Genomic DNA, 23,109 nt, shown 5'->3' on the forward strand with positions numbered 1-23,109 from the left:
TAAGCTGCCTCATTGTTACTTTTGTTTCTCCAAGGACAAACACTTAGAACCTTGTAGTTCTCCACTCGCGATTTATGTATCTGATGATTATATTCAGATTTCTGTCATGTAAAACTTTTCATGTTACATCACTCTTTATATTTTATATGTGGTCACCACATATATTATACAGTATTTATTGAATAGTCCAATAGGAAACCCTTTAAACTAGTCTGCTCCCCTTGCACCTGTAACGCGACGCTTAATATATTTAACCTCCCACCGCAAATATTTTTGAATTATTGCTTCCATATTGTCGCACAGCTAAAACGACTGTTACAACACGCAACGAGGGTTCAGCGTAACTCCCTATAGACTGCCGTAAAAATATAATCCCTCGCCCACCCAAGTGAAACACCGTATTGACCTGAACATAGGCGCATCTCAGAGTATCAATCTCTGAAATATGCTAGTGTGCTATTGTAACACATAATGATGCAGGAAATCTTTTAAATTACCTCAATTATTAGGCTATAGTTGTACCAGAGAAAATTTGTACGCACCATCAGACTGGTATATATGACGAATCTTGTCAGAATATAGTAGTGTCATACTTATTGAATTTCGGTCGCAAGGTGCCAATGAACAACTTTCCCTTGCACTACCATAGCAGACTTAATAATCGACGAACAGGAGAGAGTTCAGATCATTGAAAACTATTTGAAAAATGCCAGAAGTATCAAGACTTCAAAACATAATACATCACCAGTTTTGAAGATTAGGGATACAGATTAACTAAAATTCAATAACTGAGACATTTATTACTGTTTTTCATACAATTTATAATCAAGATAAAGTAGCACTTGACAAATAGAAGATATAGTTATCTGTATATATAATTACTTATTGGATTTTAGCCGTCTATTATATGTTAAATTTTTCCCTGCATTCACGTCAATACGGCAATCAGCTTACTGCCTGTAAGAGGCGTTCGGGGGGCGCCGATACAGGAGCGCGGTTTGCGGGCACAGGGGCGGCGAGAAGGGGGGGAAGTTGTGGGGGCAGTGGGGGTTGGGGTGCGCGGGGCGGGGGCCCCGTTAAGGGTGCTGGCCCCCGTGCTGCGGCCCCGACACTTGGCCCTGCGGCGGCGGCAGGAGCATCTGGAAACAAACCAAACGAACGGGCGTTGTAGAAAAATAAACAAACTGTAAATCGATATGCGTTCACAACAACCGGTCAATGTATAACATTACAGAATTTCCGTCTTGCAAAAACGGCATAATTCAAAATTCGCCGTGGTGAGAAACAAAGTGTTGTTGATTCTAGTTTCAAGTTAGCGACGTATATAATAATGGAGTGCTACCAATATAATAATAAAATAGTTGTTTCACGTGAAAATTAATTGGTAAAATCAAAAAGTTTCATATTTAAGATTTTTTTACTGCCCGTGTTAATTAAAAATATGATAAACACTGCCAAGAAAATTACTAAAATTATATTTCGTAAATTAACAGTAGCTAAATAAAAGTGCGAGTACTTTCCCGATGGCGGAATTAATTTACAACAACCCACCTTTGTAAAAAATCTATAGGGAAAACGTCATGAAGCACGTAAAAGTGTTTTTCGATAACGGTTTTGCAGCAGGATAATTTTATACGGAAACTCTGTAAAGTTAACACTGAAATAATATACCAAGTTATTCACAGAAGTATGTAAATGAGCATTTTTAGTTTCCCTCCATTTTGCACGAAGGTAAAAATCCATTAAAATTACTATCACCAAAACCATCCGTGAAATATAATTAATTTAACTTGTATTCAAAATTAATTAAAAACAGTTCAGAAAAGTTATATTATGGTAATTATAGTAGTATAACTGTTTTTTTTTTTATTAATGACATGTTAAAATTATGTTTCCACCAGAAATCCCAAGTTTTAGTATAATAATTCCTTATATAAAATTCGGAATTCATAGATTAGGCATTTTAAAATTATGTTATTCGAAGACTGAAATAAAAATTAAAAATAACTGGACATATTAAAAAGCTTAACAGATAATAAATAATGAATAATTTTCCTATATTTACTTAGCATAATAGATTTATTGATTAAAATACTAAAAGGTATTTTTAAAAGCTACGTAAATACGTGAACATGCTTTAAGTTTTTCGATAACGTCACAGAGCGACGTATGGAAAAATAATAGTCATCGTTTTCGTATCAAGTCCATAACAAGAAATATAATTTTAAAAACTAAAAATTAATCAACTATTAAACTATGTCAGATACTTATCAACTTCTTCTCGTATACAAATAAATGCTATAAGTCTACAAGGCGATTACATATTCTGGCGTCTCCGAATACGATAGTCATGATTTCTGTATCAAATTGAAAACATTTTGAGATTTATTTACGACACAATGTACAAAATGCTCTTATTTTGAATAATATGTACTGTCTATGAGCTAGCCGCATTTAACCGGTTCTATGCCTTCAGTGAGTTTTCTCACTCTACGGGCCGTGATTGATAGGCCGCACATACAAATTTCGTCTTTTTCAAATTCGTTAAATTTATCTCGTCTAACTTTAAACTCAAATTATTAGTCGATTGATTTGCACATTCTAAAAAATAAACACTGACATCTGTGAATAATTATGAAATACTAAGCCACAAATCATCGGTATTACAGCGATTTTAGTAAGAGCTTCGCTCTACATTCAACGTGTCGTTAAAAATCAGCGGCCTGTCAGATACTGCCATGGTAATATAGTGAGGCATAAAAAAGGTTAATATTTGTAGATAAACACCATTGTGAGGCACGCTTTTAAACCACCTATTTACGCACATTCAACCACTTTTATATTACATGAAAGAGACTCACTTTATACATACGTCAATTAGATAATAATGTATTATAAAATAATTAAATTTATAAAATTACATCGACACCGTCAAATCTAAATGGTGTTCCTTCTTCTAAGCCGACATCTTTAACTTATTGAAACGTTTCCTTCCCACAACAAAGTTTATATGTAATTATTAATTGTATATTACAAATCAATGAAATTTGCTCTAGCATGCGAGATGCATAAGAACTATGCATGTATTACAAATAAATAAAAATTTATAAAAATGTTCATATTTAACAAAGCATTAACTCAGTGATTCCCAACTCTTTTTGGTTGGCGGAGTATTTGCCAGATTTCGTAAAATCTAGGAGAACCCTACCCGTGTGTCAAATATTAAGTTCCATACAACAGTTTCAAGTTGTATGTTTTCACAAGCTTTCGCAAAACAACACTAAACCCCGATGCAACTCGGTCGGAAATCACTGTATTAACTGAATATTGACTACCAAAAGTAATGATTTAAATTGTACCGATGAAAATGAGAGTAGTTTTTGACTAACAATATATATATTATGTATTTATAAATAAAAATATATTTTTTTAAATAAACAATGCTGTCTATATTGGACTGATGTACAATACCGTGTCCGGAAACTTGTACATATGCAGTTCGCCGTATCACACTTCACCGTGAAATATTGTATCGGAAAATATAGCCGTATATTAGAGACCGTCTAACCTCTTTGGGTTGTATAGTACTGACATAAAATTCATATCTAAATAAAACACGGTTCTTGTCGGTTTACACTTCAACAAACAAATTTTGAAAATAGCCGATATACTGGATTATTTGTTAGGTTAGGTTAAATTTTCATTCTTGAATTCATGAATTTTGCCAAAATCAACTATGAAAATGGAATTATTTGAATCTAATAAAATTGGAGACCGTATAGTATACGATTATCTCTTTCCGATAAGAAACCTCACGGCGAACTGTGCCACGTTGAAATGTTTTACGTACAATTTACATGCAACTGTGAAATACTGTGTGCACCGTGTATAGTGAAGAAAATAATCAAGTATTTAGTATGGATTTTTAGCATTCATAGATGAACAAAAATTATCGCGATGCTAAAATAAATAGCAAAAATATTTGGCATTATTTAAATACATGATACGGAATGTCACTCAAATAAAAACCCTACACAGGAACGCGAATGTAAATTATTGCCTTTTTACGTTATCATCAATAATGAATTTCAAGATTTTTTTTATTTCTGAGCCAAAACAATTAATCGGTCACAGTACAACATACTTCAGTTGCATATAAACAAGTAGATTTTCTTAAATTGAACACAATAAACAGATAATAAATGAACGAACACAACAAATTATAACAATTAAATATGGCAAACATACAAAAGAAAAAGAGCAAAAATTTGAATTCTCTATTCATATTGAAAAAAAAAACATCTATTCAAAACAATTCGAAAAGAATAATAAAACACACAGAACAATTAATTAATAAAATGAATATATTGTAATGTACCTATTTTATAATGTTTCAATTATTATTATACTAGTCAACATAATAGATGAAAAAAAAAATCACAATGTGGATCTTATCACCAGTGCGAATGTATCTTCCCAAACCCTTGACTCCCAATACATGTATTCGTCAAAGACAAATATAACACATGAATTCGATCAAACACAGCGAGATTCGAGCCCGGCATTTCACCCATCAACAGGGGTTTACCAGTGTTTGTCATTCAGCACATGGCAAAACATCACGCTTTTTAACTAAATATTTTAAACTAGAACCTGTCAATGTCCTTTGGCAATTACACTGATCTGTGCCTCACAATAAGGCTCACCCTTACAGCCCATTTTTCAATATATTTCAACATTACCTACACCGGTATTATAAAATTTGACAAAAATGACATATGACATTGGCCGACAGTTAATCTTGAAGAATTTGTCAAAACGCTTTTTTATTTTATGCAAGGAATAAACATGCTACTTCGAATGCCACCCGGTGAAGAAATCATCATTTGTAATGGAAATGTGATTTTGAAATGAATAAAATGAAAATTCAATTAAACACTTAAAAGAGGCCTTTAAAAATTGGTAAATTGTATAGATTTGTATAGAAATGAATTATTCATTGTACAGCATTCAGTTGTAAAATCAACTTTCCAGAACATCTCGACTGTAAACGTAGTCAAATCAATCAATTCTGGTATAATTACTTTAAAATAATAATTTGGACAGACGATAGTAATTTAACTATTGAGACGGGATAATAAAAATAGTCAAAAGTGCAGAGAAATAAAACATATTTTCATGACAAAAACACAAAAACAAAAAACATGCTGGCAATCTAAAGATAATCATATTATTACATAATACAAAAAAAAATGTAACACTTATAACAAAAATAAATGCCTGTAATAATCATTCACAATAATATATTAAAATCAGAAAATAATTGTGTGTACCTGACATAGATAATACTATTTCGTACACTGGCAATTTTATTATAAACATCAGATACTAATTTAACATTTAATATATGAATCAGTGTTTCCCAAAAATGTGTCATGCAAAATGCTTGAAGGGAGATACGTGGTTGAATTTGTTCTTCATAAAAAATACTTGACTAATCAGTGATTGGCGACTGTGCTATAATTTTGGTCTGTGGCGAAGGGTGGAGGCAGGCTGCGGAGATTCAACATATATAGTGCACTGGACTTAGTCAGACACACTTATTTGTTTTCATTGAACTAAAAATACAAATCACAGTTTTTTAAATTCAATTAAACCTCGACCAGACCAAACCATAATATTAGAGGTAGGCGGCTGTGGAGATCTGACAAAAATAATACACACTTTGAGTCATACTTATTTGTTTTCATTGAACTAAGAATACAAATTGCAGATGGTTTCTGAAATCCGATTAAACCCTGCCCAAACCATAATAAAAATATCAAAAATCATGTAAGATTGTATGGCATAATTTTAGATATTTTATAGGTGGAAGAATATTTTCCATCTATTATGATTTGCTTTAGGCAGGGTTTAATTTAATTTAATTTAATTTTCTGCAATTTGTATTATTAGTTCAATGAAAACTGATTTAGTTTAGTGAACACTAATTATATCAAATCTGCACAGCCTACCTCCGACCTTTGACACTGGCATACTATGCACGATATGTATAAAAAGAAATTACCACATTTGCTTCTAGGCACATTGTATCTTTATGGTGTGGAGGTTATACTGAGACTTTATACGAGGTGTGGTTGTCAGCCATTCAGCCACACTGCAACGCATTGGGTTCTTGCACTGGATCGAATACACAATGTTTTTTTTTTTCACCCGGTAATAATTTTAAAAATCGAATATGTACTATGATAAAAATTATGTGACTCTGAAAGGATTTTCAATTGGCTGCTCAGAATACCGAAGAACTCGTAATCCGACAAGGCGGCGTGAAGATGGTGCGACCGCCTAACCAAAACACAATGCAAACTAGTACTGCAGAACAAAATAGTATTGGACGTCTCCTTTTTGTAAGAGTTGAGCAATAGCAATTGCCACATACATAAATCCTAGCAAATTCAACACTGCCTTCCGTCCCTAGAAGGGTTCTACACGATGTAAATTTGGAAAACACTGATAGAAAGATCCTCATATATATATTATATATAGACTTGAATTTTTACGACATAATCCTACGATGAAAAATTAAGCATATAGCAAGATAAACTTATTTCATACACACAACAGTATATTATATTACTTGAATGGTGGTTCAATAGTAGATCTCCATCGTAATGATGAAAATAAAACTGTTTTTGTAAAATGAACATAATAAACAAAAATATAAATGCACAATAATTTGATTACCCGACTTTTCACCGAGTGTTTTATATGTTTAATGTTTTATTAATTAGATTAATTAATTCCAGGCACATTATGTGTGAATCGTTATTAATGTTTTGTATTAAAAGTCAAGCGATGTTTTAATAAAATTAGAATGATTTAATCGACATTAATAGAATGTAAATTAAAAACAAGCAAAGCATTCAAAAGTAGATTGTCTAGTGAGCAGAGGAATTATTATTTTTAATGAATATATTAAATCGATTGATATGCACTTGCACTTGCCTATCCAAAATACGTTACAAATAAAATGTATCTAGTATCCTAATCGAGAGGCCATCATATTTAAAATTTTATGACTATACTACAGGGAGACTAATGAACCTATAATATTACAATAGATTTTAATGGTATTTTTTGAATGTGGCGACATTGTTTATAGATGCCATCTTTACCTTTGGCAATATACATATACCATATGCGATTTTATGGCTGTTCATATAAATATACTAATTAAGTTTTAGTTCAGCGTATTCGACTGCCTTCTAAGTTCCTACGACAATTGAGATGGTTGGTCTTCTAGACGCTGCCACATTCGCAATGTAATGGTCCCAATAGAAGTTAACATTATACTAAATGTATTAATTTAAAGTAATAACATCCATTCGAATCAAATACAAGTTTCAAAGATTATCTCGGCACTTTTTTAAAGTTTCTATTGGCTCTACAATCCGATGTGAACCTTGGCCGCCTCTCGAAGAAGATTCGACACAATTTTTTTAAAATGAGAAATGGATGTTATAAACAACCCACATTAGACTGAGGTTTGATAGTTTTGACAGAAACTGGACATAGTTCGATGGCAAGCGAACATTGCCATACCCGGAATTCAAACTCAAGACAAAACCACTTCATAAGCGGACACGTTACAACTCGTCCATCGTATGCATTAATAGAATTAAGTTAATCTAAAATAGACAAGATGCTGGCAATAATAGTGTGAAGGTTACTACAAATGAATTCGCAATGAGAAATGACTCACAGCTAATTTAGATATTTTTTTACAGTCATTTTAACATATTATTAAAGCTCCATGTGGTTGAGAAGCTTTCCTTCAACGTCTTTTATAAATAACTCAGTTTTTTTTAATGTATAATACACTGTCAATTACAACAGCTGATTCAAGTTGACGGTTCTACCGGCAGATGGCACTCCGTTAATACATAAAACTAAATATCATATGGTGTAGCCTCTCGATTAGTATAAATAAGACAAATCAAATGCAGAACACCAGATGCAGACAATGCGTTGATTCATATGAATATTCGTTGCGGATACTACACAAGTATCTCCATACTATCGACACACAGAAAGCTGTCTAAAATCATACAAATATACGCATTATCCGTTGGCATCCTAAAAACGGACAAAGGCAGAACAACTGACATGCTGATTGTTATAAGTAAAAAAAAAGGGGGGTAAACATCAATACAAAACAATAAGATAGATATTCTTCCATGATATTAAATAACAGTAAAACCGCATTAATTGCAAAAACTCATAATTCGAATTCGCTATAATTCGAATTCTGCTGTAATTCGAAATTTTGAATTATCGAAGTTTTACTGTGATACAAAAAAAGCTTTGTGTTTTGAGTAAAGAGGATTCCACGTGCCTTAGTCAGTATATTGGTGAACTTTGAGGAGTCGAGATTGGTGTGTCATATTCGGTAGTCGGAGAGTTGTGTTTGCTGACCACTAGACGGCAACATTAATACAAGAAAAAAAACACACATCACCGGTTAGGGAATAATAAAAATAATTCATCACACATTTAGTTTTTTTTTTTGTTATTTGTCAGACACTAATAATGATGTAGCACACAAATGACAACACATATATCGTTCACTGCTGCAATTACGTAACGCTGAGTGCCTCGCTAAGCACATACAGGTATAGGTTAGACATTCTCCAAAGTCAATTTTCTGATGTTTACGTCACCAATAAAATTTATAACAAATAAGACATGATGGTGTATGTATTCACAGTTGCCTATTCAATGTAGGAATATTTTTCTCACCAGATAATAGACATTTAGCTCACAAAAGTCATATCTAGCATGTGGTGTAAAATTTTGCATTTTTCAACATCGCAAATGGTTTTTTATCTAGACCATTAGAGGAAATTTTGAAATCAAGCTCGCAATAGTCTCCGAATGATTTTTCTTTTTTTTATGATTTACTATGACCCCCGGTCTAGATAACCAAAGTTTTTAATATTTTTTCAGCAAATTTAGCATGGTTTTTTGGCAACAGCTTCCTTTCTTCCGTCTGGCATATTTTTGTGTATTCTACAATCTATAAATAACTACCTACTTCTTTGTAAGAAATGGTATTTGCCCATTATTTTTATTTGGAATTCACTTATAGCGCCTGTACATGTGCACGGATTTACTTGCAGCAATAGTGTATATTTTAAGCTATCGCGATAATACCTGTTTACATGTGAAATTACTGACCGTCTCGCCAATCTCATTCTTCAATAGTGAGACGCGATGTAGTCATTTTAAACTGACAGGTAGTGAAAATCGGTTAACCTCAAAATGAGTTTGGTCAGATATCGAACAAACCAACGGTCGCGTGAAAATTCAGAAGCCTCTGAACATTTTTGATTATGCATGCAATCCTGCTACTTGCATGAGACATGTTTACACTTTTATTTTCTTGTTATGGCCACGATAATACGTACTGCCAACAGTAAATCCATGCACATGTAAACGGGGTATTACAACAATTGGGTCATCGAACTCACACTTATTCCCTTTTACATTTACCAAGTTGATTCCGACATATGGAAAACGGACAAAAAAAACTCAACCGCAAACGGCGGAAACAAAAATGAAAAATCATTTTCAAATTTTGCACGGCAACGATTTGTTAGTGAATAAAAACACGTACATCGATGCATTTTAAACGTCACGAAAGTTTCCTACCGTAAATTGCAGCAGTGAAAACCGGTTGATTAAAAAAAAAAAAAAAAAAACACACATTATAAACAAACCATAACTGCTCTCAACAGAGTGACAACACGATAGCCTTATGTATTAGTAAAAAAAAAACAAATAACAAAATTGTTAAAATTATTATAATATTATTTCATTACTTTGGTGGTCATATTCAGTACACTCATTTTAATTCCAATAATATAAAAAATTAAATAGAATAAAACAATAGTAATAAATAGATACCTACTCAGTCAAGTAAAATATATATTATGAAATATAATTCAATATATGCGTATTATGCTTTCAAAGTGTTGTTAATATATTTTCATACGTTTTTATGCATGCATTTGTTTATCGAATTGATATAGAATCATATCATCTGTTATTTTTTATCAAATCGACATTACCTTAATCTAACACGGTAGAAGCCTAATTACCTGATCGAAATGGTAAGTATTCAACTAATCTGGATCACTAAACACAGCAGATTTACACAATCGATGACAATCCATTTAAATATTGCGACAGATGGGTGTTCCGGTGGGAACACAGTGAGTTTTGATCGTGTCGACACCGAATTAATAATCATACAATACTCGCATATTTCCTAGCTTTTCATCGTAAGCACTTTGTTACTTCCTGAGAAGTGAAGTTGTAAAAGAAATCATTGTATACGAGGCTACGAGACGTCTATTTCCAAATACTGAATGTCTATAATTTAATATTTGTGGTAAACAGAGTTTTTGTATTTCATGATTGAATAAAAGGTTTTAATGTTCGTTTTTTCCTACCATATTGTACTTTCAAATTAGAACAATAATATATCAATTTATATCAGGCGGATACAGCCCTAATTTCAAACAAAAGACAGATTATCAGCTTCTTTTTAGATATATTTAAAATATTTTTTAAGTATGCTATTGACAAGTGATAGAATTTATATTATATCATTAAATATTCCATGTGAAACAATTAAATTGAATGTAAGAGATGTCAAAAACTACAAGTGGCACAACATGGCACGGAAGGTGCGTAGAGTCCATAACGCGGAATGACTACAAAAGAAACCAATGGATAAGGAGGCAGACAAGAGTAAGCTACAGTAGACGCTCGGTAATCCGGCATTCAGAGCGGAGAGCCGTTCGCTCGGCAGTTTGGTGCCCGACCTTGACAGATTGTTTATTATTTCCTATAGAAATCCAATAATCCGGCATTTCCGACAATCCGGCATAGGTGAAAAAATATGGGTGCCGGATTACCAAGCGTCTACTGTATGTGATTCTATAATACCATCGCTATGTATTACATAAATATTTTTAGAATATCTAACGCTGAGCTACCACTCTGCAATCTATCGGTCGCCCACGAAGATTCAATTATGTAGTTACAAAACCCTAAAAAGATGGATGCCATTGGAAATTATTACAGTTGAACTTGGTTATTACTAGGAAGATGGGACCGACTGAATTTACTCGTTATAAGCATTACTCGTTATATCAGAGAATAGGTATTTTTAAATGAGCGGTCACATAACACAGAAGTCGCAATTCAAACAAAAATAGAAGTAGAACATAAAAAAATCTAAAAACCATCATAAAAATCCCCGACATAAACTAAAATGTCAACGAATGTTTCCTCATTACATCCGAGATCTCGCAATGTCCGTGATCGTAATAACCGAGTTCGACTGTATATTGAATATGAACATATTTTTTATTACATTTTGACTATAATATGTGGACTTTTCGGTTTTTGGAAATAGATGAATTATATAACTATTATATACATCGGAAGAAATATACATACACGTGATATTTTCCTGATTCTGAAATTGACGATCAAGTAATACAATTCAAAAGGAAAGTCACAGAATAATAGACGGTCCAGAAAGGCAAGTGTTATTTGGTAGAGGTTACCTGCAGGGCGTGTGTGGCGTGCGTCGCATGAGCGGCGTGTGCCGCATGCGTGGCGTGCTGCGCATGCTGTGGGTGCTGATGCTGAGGGGGCTGCTGCGGGGGCGGCTGCGGCAGGTAGATTTGGTGCTGCTGCTGGGGGGGCGGGGGCAGGACGGGGCACAGCACGGTCTGGAAGGACTGCGGTGGCGGCGCGGGCTGGTAGGCCGGCTGCCCCTGCTGCGCCTGCTGTCCGCCCACGCCCACCGCGGGGCTGGGCGGCGGATGGTAGGCAGCCTGCGACGGGGAGGGCGTCGAAGGGGTGGGGGGCGGCGCGCCAAGGTACTGCAGCTGGGCCACTCCGCCAGCGTTGGCGCCCCCGCCTCCGCCGCCCCCGCTCTCGTGGTGCTGCTGGTACAATCGGTGGATCGGAGGACCCCAATTGAACTGCGCAAACAAATTGTATAATTGTTACAAAAAATCTTCAACAAACCCAAGCCGTACAAAGGTGGAATAACACAAAATATACTAATATTTTATAATTAGTATTCCTGTACCGCAAAATTTTTGTTAGATTACTTTTTTAGATATTGGCTAGTGTTTGAGCAGCGACTCAGTGACTCATGTGAGATAATTATATTAGTGCAATTCAGACAATGTAAAATCGAACTTAACACGATTTACGACATAAATATAAATGCAACCTATTTCATAAAACACCGGAAAATTATTTCACATAAAAACATGGGTTGAAGTGGCTTATAATGAGATTCTGCAGTGGCGAAGGGTGGAGGTAGGAAGGAATTTTTAAGGGAGTTCATTTTTCAAATCAAACGATTGTATGTGTCTTAACGGATCTTAACAGCCTACCTCCACCCCTCGCCACTGACGTGTGGTTGTAGTGGTAACAAGTCCATTATATCCTGCAGTGAAGTCACTTGTAGCTAAGTTAATCAGTAGACCAGAGGTCGATTGTTGCTTCAATTTCATAAATATATCTCTCCATACTAACCCAAATTCCTTCCACATGCAGTTGCATTTAACCCCCCTCTCCAATACAGTCCACTTGTAATAATTTCAACCTGGTAATTACATAAAATAAGAGTAACAAATTAAAGAAAAAATTTAATTTGCTATATTAGTAGTCGACTATGATATACTTACATAGGGAACTATGGGTGGATAGTGCTGCGGGGGCTGATGAGGGTGTGCAGAGTGTGGGTAGGGGAGGTACTGTGGCATGGGGCCGGGGGCCATCAGGGGCTGGCCGGTCGCCGCCGCCACTTGCATCGGGGATGCCGCCATCACTGGAAAGTCAAACATTACTATTAGTGAGATTAATGATGTTCACTGTTAATCGTAAATGGCATATTCCGTTTGTCATGTGCTATTTTCCATTATGCTTATTTTCTTACAAACTTCTCTCATACGACAAGTTTCAACTTTCTGATTATGCGGCTAGGCTAATTATTGTTCGATTAGCGCCATGCCTTATTTTTCTATAGGTACAAGTATTTGTTTTATTATGTCACAGCTGACATGTTTTCTATCCGTCAATTAATAATCCAAATTCCATTCCAATATGGTTACATGGATGTCAGTGCTTAATTTAAATATACCGACTAATAACTGTCAACTTGCAGTAATTCTAAAACGAAACATGTTTCTTTACACATCAAGGTGTCAAACCTTGTCCAATATTAAATAAATGTTTACTATGATATATTGCGCCAGTCTATAGTGTCGAGGGTCCCAGGTTTTTTACATTTACATTTGCATCACTATCCGTTAAACAAACGATAAACGGCAATATAGCATAATATAGTGTTTGGTGACATTCCATGCATCTCGGCCTCAGTAAGCAGTCTTTGCTACTGAGGTGAAGTATGAAGTGTACTGACTTTTCCTGTATGGTCTGTGGTGCTGCTGTTGCGGCTGGTAAATGGGTGCCTGTTGGGCGTGCGGGTGGTGCATGACGGCAGCATAAGCAGCCTGCGGCCCACCACCCTGACCGCCAGCCAGCATGACAGTGGTGGCGGCAGCGTTGGCCTGCGTGAGGTGGTGTGCGTGGTGACCGCTGCCCGCTGTGTAGTGAGGCACGGCATGCTGCGCCGCCACCGCCTGGTTCATGAAGTGGTTGGGTGGACCGTGCTGGTTCACGGGCGTCGCCGGGGTGTGGGGCCTGAAACATTCACATTATTATATTTACAATAATGTAATATAGCACAGAACACGCACTCTCTACTATGCAATCTTTCAACTTTGAAATACATTATTTATAGTAAAAACTCAAGTATGTGACTAACCTTGACGGATTAGGAGTGCTCGGACTCCTGGGAACGAAAGGCTTAGCTGCCGGATTGAACTCCTTGGCGTTGGGGTTGAGAGTGAACTTCTTCTGGGAGGCGCCGCTCTTGTCGAGGGGGGAAGGAGTGGGTGGTGGTGGTTCGAGCGGCGCGGTCGCCGATGCCACGGCCACCTGCTGTACGGGCGGAGTCGCCGGGACATCTGGACGAGGCACTATCTGAAATACCATCAAAAGAATATTAATAAACCACCTACATAACCCAATATATTGTAAATTATCAACTGTACTCATTTTTTAACCATTTCATTAGCATCGCACCAATATAATAGGCACTGACAGATAACTGCATAAAACATACTGTCTTTCGAACTACCTTATTGTGTTCTTGTGGGCTATGTTGCTTTGGTGTGTGCGAGTGCTGCGAGTCGGTAGGTGACCCCCTCCCCTTTCCAGAGACTCCTTCCTGAGTGGCAGGAGGCGCCTTGGTGTGAGGCCCCTCTCCCTGACCCTGAGGCGGTGCATGCTGCTGCTGTTGTTGCTGCTGGTGAGGCAGCTGTCCTGAGATGGGGGGCTTATGGGCGGGCTCTGCTTGTCCCGACTGCTCAGGGCCCAGTTTGAAGTCGGTACCGAACTTACGTAGGTCCTGGAAGTAAAGGGAAATGATAAATTTTTAACAAATTTAGGACAGTGATTCCTAACCCTGGTTAAGTTATATTAGTGTGAATTCACAAAACCTTTTTAGTAAGTAATGTAACTTATTTTTAAATAATGAAGTGTTTTGGTAGTTTAGTGTGGCTAGATATCATGTCATAGTTATTATTGAAATATATAGTGAGAATGTTACTTGGGAGATGAAATTTTGTAGTACTAAGAAATGGAGGAATTCAGTTGTCACCGATGAATGTGGCGAAAATAAGAAGGAATGCTAATAAGTAATAAACTCTCGTGAGTCAATTCCGCGGAGATGAAAAACTTTTTGCCTCAGCGTCAAGACTATAAATGTTTGTACATGTGTACAATCAGGACTTGAAATACTTTCTTCGCTCGTCTCCCCTCCCTTTGAGATACCCATGGAAATAATAAATTTTAGTAGGCAGAAACAGATTCTCTTGATAGAAGCCGGGACTGAGAGAAGAGGTTGTTTATATTGTCACCTTGACATCCTCGTGTCTCATGTCACGCTGCTGCCGCGTGACCTGTGGCGCGGGCTGCGGGATGGAGTTGGCGGGAACGTGCTGCGGCATACCGGCCGGCAGACCGGAGACCACGCCGTGACCGTCTACTAACGCCACTTGGTGGGGAATCACCTGAAACAACATTTAATATTCTCTCAATATTCACTCTCTCACTTTCACAATCACTTTTGCAATTACAGGAAATTACAGATGTTTTCATAGAAGAACTGCTATATTTATAATGTAACGTGACGTTTAATTGGAATTGACTTTATTTTATTCCAGAACAAAGATATTAAGATACCATAAAGTGAATGTTTAAATGATTGAATGAAGTGAATGATTAAATTAGCTGCGAGCCAGAAGATTAATTTTGTGGCAAACTTCAACCTATTATCAAACGTCACTTTGTAGCATTTCAACAAAATTTTAGATTCACCCAATCAGTCATGAATTATTAGGATTGCCAACATTGGAGCTTATAGCGTTTGATATTAACGTTGACATCATGACTGAGAAATTTACTCATGCTCTGGCCTGGCTATAATAGAGGGCTTTGCATAGAAAAGAGCTTATAGTGACATCTGCAGATTGGTCTAATAATCTTTCGGAAAATTCTATGCTCAAACACCTATACTCTATAGCAGGGGGGGGCAAACTTTTTGGATGGAGGGCCAAATTCAAGAATTCAAAATGAGCGACGGGCCGCAAGTAAAGTACCATTTTTAGGTATACACTATTTATTATCACGAAAAATAAACATTACAAAAAAAAAATGCGAAGAATGAAACTGTTGTACATTTTTTAATATTTTTTAAAATTCAGGTGTTATTTTTGTAGTTGATATTCTCAAAACTGCTTGTAAATGGGCATCGGAGATATTTGATCGTAAAGAATTTTTATTGAGGTTCATGATCGAAAATGTTTGTTCACATATATAGGTTGATCCAAAAATAACGAACATTTTTCTTGCATAATCTTTAAGTTGGTCGAATTTGTCTGAATTAAGGACATTGTAAAATTTGGAGATTTCTTCACGAAGATGCAATTCTCTTAAATCAGTGTTACACTGCAGATCAATAATCTCAAGTTGTAGCTCTGTCGGTAAGTACACTATCAATATCTATTGAAAATGGATCGTGTACTATTGTTAAAGAAATTTTAATCTATTGTCAATATTTTTTAAAAATTATAAAAAAAGTTATTCGTAATCAGAAGTACAATTAATGATGGCGGGCCATAAAAAATACCCGGCGGGCCGCAGTTTGCCCCCCTCTGCTCTATAGCTTCCGGGACATCACATAGTCACATAATCATAACACACCCAATCTCAAAAATATTTTATATAAATATGGAATTTTGTTTCTTAATAATCTGGACGATTTAAAGTAATGCCTATCGAGACCATTATAGCAATTACTTTCACATAAGTGGTCACAGGTGTCTCGGCTTAACAATACTCAGATACTAATATAATTCAAGTTACCGGTTGTGGCATGGGTTGGTTGTCCCCGTGTGGGACCACCATTTGCTGCACCATCTGCTGGGGCGGTTGCTGCAGGGGCTGCTGGGGAGGCGGGAAGGGCGCGGGCAGGGGGGCGTGGCGCGGCGCCCTCTGCTGGAGGGGCGCCCCCGGACCGACAGGCTTCGAGGAGTCTGATCCATTCATCACTTTGCCTACGGATGGGCCGCCACTTTGAACCCTGCAATGTTGAAATAGAGCGATGCATGATAATTTACAAGACTAGGAATGAACGAATACAATTATTGTAAAGGTGACAGAGTTGTGCAAGATTTGCAATTGTTAATTCTATATAAGTGTTTTGAACATTATGTAAACAGGGTTTTCTTCTCAAATGGTCCAGTATTACAAATTTTTTTTTTTTATACATATTGCCTTATATTTATTAATGCTTTCAGTGTTTTAAGAAGGAAAATACAGACCAAAATATTCAAATTAGATGCATAGGTTACTATGAAAATAATCAACACATAGGAGTCAAATAAATGTAATCCTATGTTAGGACTAAACTGTTTGTATTCCGTCACTCACCCATGTACATGGTGCGAGGTGAAAGGAGGCGGCGTGGGGTAGGAGAGGGGCTGCGGCTGGGGCGGTAGGCCAGCTGGAGCGGTCACCACACCGTGGCTGACGCCCACGCCCACTGAGCTGCCGCTGCTACCCCCGCCTGCAGCCGCGTAACTCTTGGCAGGGGGGCCTCCGCCTCCTCCGCTGATGCCCATAGACACGTGCACCTGCAAATGGTAACGAAAACATCAGGTTGATCCAAACAACTTGAGAATATTTTAACGCAAGCAATGCAATATTATTTATCATTAAAATCGTCAGCCTAACTAATAAACCACCCACACAACATAATATTGGACATTGGAAACATTTCTGAGGTTTTCAGGCGCGAATCCAGTGGTTACAGGTTCAAGTCCCGTTGGGCATCATATTTTTTCTAGTAGGTATACATCTGAGGTGTTTTTAAATATGTATATTTATTATTATTTGATAATTACCTGATGTGTATTGTGTTGGGGGTGGTGCGGCAGAGGAGGGTAGTGTGGCCCGGGGGGCGGAACACCCTTCTGCTGCTGGCCCCCTGCGCTCACATTGACGTTTGTGTTGACATTACTGTTTGCGTTGTTCCCAACCTGTGTCTGTTGCTGTGGTACTTGTGACGATTTTATTAATTTGCCAGTCTGAAAAATACAAACTCATTTTTATACCACACCGATTGCGAAACGACTTGATGCCATGTCATGCAGTCATATGTAACCGTCTTATCTGCCTCTTAATGTTGTCAATAAATATATGGAGATATTAATCATTTACCACACGATTTTAGCCACCTACATTAAGGGGCCTTCCATAAAAGACATCACACCTTGATGGGAGGGTCATGGGTCTAATTTGGATGCCATCCATAGACTGAAACCGCACATTGTTTTAAACCGTGTGCCATACTAAACATATGAATTCTATTTATGGAAATACTTCACTAAGAATTTTAGTAGACTGTATCCGTTCATATAGTTTATTATGTATATAATAATGAAGTTTACCATGGTATTATTATGGTCACGGTTCAAAACCACATGTGGTTTCAGTCTATGGATGGCCTCCTAACTTGATGTATCGTGAAAGGGCTAGGAGGCTTATTATTATTATTGCTGCTATACGATTGTAAGTCATGGTACCTTTCGTAGGGTCAAGAGTAAACGTAAATTGGGCTTTGAAAATGGATGTTGGCAGCAAATACTGGGTGTGCGGTGGTATAACTTCAGGACTAACGAGAAGATGAGAGAACTGACCATACAGTCCCATCACATAGAGCTGCCTGCCTGCATACATATAGGATGGACAAGTCTCGCATAATAAAGAAACCGATATTCAGGAAGCTGGAAGGCAAACGAAGATGTGGTTGACCTCGTGAGATAGTTGGCATCCGAAACTGAAGGGAAGCGGCTTTAGACAGACCAGGACAGGATAATGAATCGACCCACACCTGGGTTCAACCACATGACGTTGTTTAAAATCTAAACCAGCCGCACCTTCCTTCAGTAGTTTTTACGAGTGATTTATTTGTAATCATTATATTTAGATAAGTCTTTAATATTTTTAGAATTCTTAAAATATTATTTGGTTACCTGTGGATTCTTCCTCTTGTTGGGGGCAACATATCGGTCGGTGGGCGGGGGCGCGTCCACCTGGTGCGGACCGCCATTGGAGGTCTGCGGCTGGTGTGCCTGGTGCATGTGGTGGGAGTGGTGGTGGGGCGGGGCCGAGTGCAGGGGCGGAGGCGAGGGCCGGGAGTGGCGCCCGCCCGGCCGCACCACAGCCGAGTACCTCTCCTCTTCGTCGCCATTCTCCAGATCCATTCTCTGTTTGTAAGTGGGCTGACTTTCGATCGCAGCCGCTATCTCTTCCGCTTTGGCTTCTTTTTCTCTGCAAAACAAAACTTGTTTCAGTCAGTTGATTGAACTTAAGCGGTAGAACTACAGAACCAGAACTATCCTAGAAAGACCCTTGAGAAATTTAGTATTACTAAAAATCTGTCAACTCTTGACAGGCGTACTAATATCGTCATAGCAATGACGTATTCTTGTGTTTTTGTAGCAGTAGTGTCATTTGACGATGACTGTTGCTCGAATGACCGACTTAAGAATCACCCTTCTTGCAATGTAGTAGAGTTAGTTCAAAGTACAGTACACTCTCAGTAATCCACCACTCGATTATCCGACAACTACTATAATCCGCCGTTATTTATACTAATTGAAAGCACAAAATCAAGCTCTATAATTCGCCGGTATTCGATTGCCAAATTCAGTAGTCCGCCGCGTACAAGTATACAACGCAGATGAGACGGGTTTATTTTGGCAACTCCTTCATCTCGTAGAAAGTAATGTACTAGGGAGGAAAGTGCCCAAGGGCCGCAATTACAATTATGCCGTACTCCAATGGAACCGGGACACACAAAATGAAGGTTTTGGTCATGGGGAAAGCCAGGAATCCTAAACCATTCAAGAATACTTGCCTCACTGAAAAACTGGTTGTGTCAAGTAATTTACTGTTTAATATTTAGTTAATAAACCTAGTTTATAAATATGTATAATTTAGTAAATACTTGATTTTGATTATAAATAAAACTGTAATTTGCTAGTTCAAATTTCTCAAAAAAACTATTTTTATACCTATTTTAATTTTTACCATATTTTGTATGCATGCATTATAATCCGCCGCTTTCACTAATTGGACACTTGCCTGGTTCTGGATTACTGAGAGAGTAGTTACTGTATATCAGTGGCGAAGGGTGACTATTGGAAAGAGGTAGGCTGTGGAGATCTGATAAAAAGAGCACACTTGTCAAGTATACTTATGAGAATAGTACGATATTTACCACTAATGAATAGTTACACACTAATAAATGACAACGACACACTAATTCAATGAAACTTCAAAAACTCATTGACGACATAAAAATCAGAGATGTGTTTAAATTACGTATTTTTCAAAACATGTATACCCATCGAAAATCATTAGATAAAATTTATTTATATTTTTGAAAACAATCTATACTTATTTATGATTTTGGACAAAGTGCGCAGTCGTGACAACAATATTATGCGTGAATGTTTTAGGCTCTGCGATAGGAGCTTACCTTATTTCATACAAATCAGCAGACTTGCAGAGGTTACGAGACATAAAGTCCATACGAAAAAAATTCAGAATTATTTCACACATAATCGGAAATTTATTTACGTCGAGATAGATGGCACGCTGTGGTATATTTTTTAATACCTTTGCAGATTGTTTTGTAAACTGTGTAATACTGTAATACATTCCTACATATTATACATCTCTCGTTGGCAAAATAAATTACTTTTATAGTACACATATTATAGTAATTATATTATAGTAATAGTATTATAGTAACATAAAATAATGTAGTGATTAAGTATATAAATATGTCAGTATGCAATTAAAAAATATTGCAAGTGTACTTGGACCGTGTCAACGCGGCTTTACCAATCATTTGCTAAATGTCTTATTGTTGGACTAGTATTCTTTCAAATTTTAAATTATTCAAAACTGGCATTCTGTTTTATATAAACAGACGCATCATACCTGTAGTCGGGCGTATCTTTCTTCTGCAGGGGCACGGTGTAACCGGCAAGGGAGTGATCAAAGGTGCTGTGTACACCGTAGATGGTCTCGTTCTTGCGGAACATGTCATGCACGTCCCACCCGTTGGCTCGGTGGTCCAGCTCCAGCTGTTCCAGGGAGCAGTCGCCCGCCTCGCCATTGAGTGCCTCCGATTCCCCCTCCCAAGGCTGCAGCCGCCGCCCTTCCCCATATGCGCCACTGCGCCCTGCAACCGGAAAGATACCAATCACAATATTGTCCCAGCATATTGTAACAAAAGAGGAGGATTACTGCTGTCCTAACGTTATCGTAAGCAACAAACTCGGCTTTTTATTTATTCCATAATATCTACTGTAATGCACGATTTCTTTCAGTGCGGTTTTTATTTACGGATTTAAATAAATCAATGTCTAATTGTTTTAATATATTTTTTTAAATCATTGCACAAAAAAAGGAACAATCATATTATTTTGTATTCATTCTAAAATAATGCATAATTCATTATCTGAAAAACCAAATTTAATACTGCATGCGAAATTGTTTACTACCTTATCGGAAGAACAATTATTTCTACATCAAATCTAATATTATTTTCTTTAAATTATGTATATTAACTGAGCAAAACAAAAAACAGAATTCTGTGAAAATGTTCGATACATTATTTTTACAAAGTGTTTCTTATAAATTCCCAATCAACAATCAAATAATATGTCCAAAGTGATATGAAAGATTGTTAAAATGCACACAACATTTGAAGACATTCTACTCATTTTCACCATTTCCGTGCTGAATAAAACACTGGTTTACTACGGCAATTAGCTTCTGTATTTATGTGATATTGAAAAATCATTATGCCCAAACATCAAACGTCAAATCAGATGAAGCGTTCCAATCAGATTTACATTCTTACTTAAGCTGCCGCTACAGACCATTTAGGTCGATGGCATCTCTATCCCAAACGCTCTCTCTCCAGTTGGTACAACTCAGACTCTCAGTGTCCCTCTTGACGTTATCCACCCACTTCCTCTGGGTGCGGCACAGGAGCTGGGTGCCTACAGGAGTTCCTTCATAACGCGCATCTAACAACACGTCTGAGTCTTCGCGCCCTCAAGACATTGACTATATCGGGCTTCAATTGTTCCCAGAGCGCAGCATTCGTACGGATGCGTCACCTTTGGTTTGCTTTAGCTAGCCCAAGTGTTCTTCGAGAATTTTGTTACCTCAAAAATAAATACAATACTGCGATATGGCTTACCACAATGACGTTGGATTATTTCGCTGCACTCAGAGACGGCCTTTGAGCCGAAAATTGGACATTACCCACCTTCAATTTGGGTAAACCCGAATCCTGAAACCTGAATTGGCTGAAAATCACTCCATACTATTGTAGAACAAGAACTTCTTGTCCACGTGTTAAACCTGTGAACTAATAATCCCCTCCAATACAGCTAATCGCACTACCGTTTTCAAACGAGGAACACCCCCAAATTTACTATTTCATTTTACACTCCCGTGGTGTGCGAATTTATCAAGTTATGTAATAAAACGATCAGGAGTGATAGAATTATTGTTAATAACTTTTGGTTTCTTGCGAAGAGGAAAATGAGTCGGACTTCCGCAACTTCCTGTTATCGCCGATTTCTTGTTGTCGGACTATAATCAGTCGATACTTCATTTGCTGCATACCATATATTACTAATACACCGACCAATGAATGAATGAATTTAGTTAAAGGCCTATCGTATAGTATGCTAAATCAATGGCTTACCATTATATTTGGATATGGCAGAATCAGTCTGAAAGGTGCCCCTAGTCGCGTACTCCAGATCTGAATCCTTCACCTTTATTGAAACCACATCGACGGGTTTGAAAATCATCTTATCTACTAACGACTCCATGCCTCCGTCTCGGTCCACTCTGTGTGCGACCTCTATAACTACCTGAAAACAAGAGACAGAAACAAACATTAATATTCATATATCCAGGATTCAACGGCCAAATGCTGAGGTAGTCATAATTAGATGAAATTTGGAAACAAGTCACAGAAATCAAGTCAATATAGTATTGAATGTCGTTCAATTGAAGACTCGTAGATCAGTATCGGAAACATAACTTATTATATTATACCAGTGGCGAAAGGTGGACGTAGACTGTTGAGATCTGACATAAATTACATTCATTTTTCCGACCATGTCCGATCCTAATAGGATCATATGGGCTTCTACAGAGTAGAGGTTTGTATCAACAGATTTTGTTTTTTACGAGGAATGGATGTCAGCCACTTGCTCAACCTATTAGGTCCATACCCTGACTCACACACAAATTGAAAAACAATATGTGTGATTGCCAGACCCAGGA

General features: G+C 37.1%; 1 protein-coding gene across 1 annotated transcript in view; it reads right to left on the reverse strand.

Moving 5' to 3' along the window:
- Positions 1 to 811: 811 nt before the first annotated feature.
- LOC147069809 (uncharacterized) overlaps positions 812 to 23,109 on the reverse strand; it is a 35,753-nt gene continuing 13,455 nt past the window's right edge. The window contains exons 3-15 of the mRNA XM_085950573.1: positions 22,520 to 22,691; positions 20,734 to 20,977; positions 18,756 to 19,053; positions 17,625 to 17,807; positions 17,152 to 17,354; positions 16,585 to 16,801; positions 15,078 to 15,230; positions 14,297 to 14,566; positions 13,922 to 14,139; positions 13,517 to 13,797; positions 12,780 to 12,922; positions 11,640 to 12,062; positions 812 to 1,139 (exon numbers count right to left, since the gene is read on the reverse strand). Of these exons, the coding sequence (XP_085806699.1) occupies positions 1,077 to 1,139; positions 11,640 to 12,062; positions 12,780 to 12,922; positions 13,517 to 13,797; positions 13,922 to 14,139; positions 14,297 to 14,566; positions 15,078 to 15,230; positions 16,585 to 16,801; positions 17,152 to 17,354; positions 17,625 to 17,807; positions 18,756 to 19,053; positions 20,734 to 20,977; positions 22,520 to 22,691 (2,868 nt within the window). The 3' untranslated portion in view covers positions 812 to 1,076. The remainder of the gene's footprint in view (positions 1,140 to 11,639; positions 12,063 to 12,779; positions 12,923 to 13,516; positions 13,798 to 13,921; positions 14,140 to 14,296; positions 14,567 to 15,077; positions 15,231 to 16,584; positions 16,802 to 17,151; positions 17,355 to 17,624; positions 17,808 to 18,755; positions 19,054 to 20,733; positions 20,978 to 22,519; positions 22,692 to 23,109) is intronic.

Source organism: Rhyacophila brunnea, unplaced genomic scaffold (assembly GCF_057557595.1).
Source record: "Rhyacophila brunnea isolate RB1 unplaced genomic scaffold, BYU_Rbru_1.0 scaffold_23, whole genome shotgun sequence".
In the NCBI taxonomy this organism is placed as follows: Eukaryota; Metazoa; Arthropoda; class Insecta; order Trichoptera; family Rhyacophilidae; genus Rhyacophila; species Rhyacophila brunnea.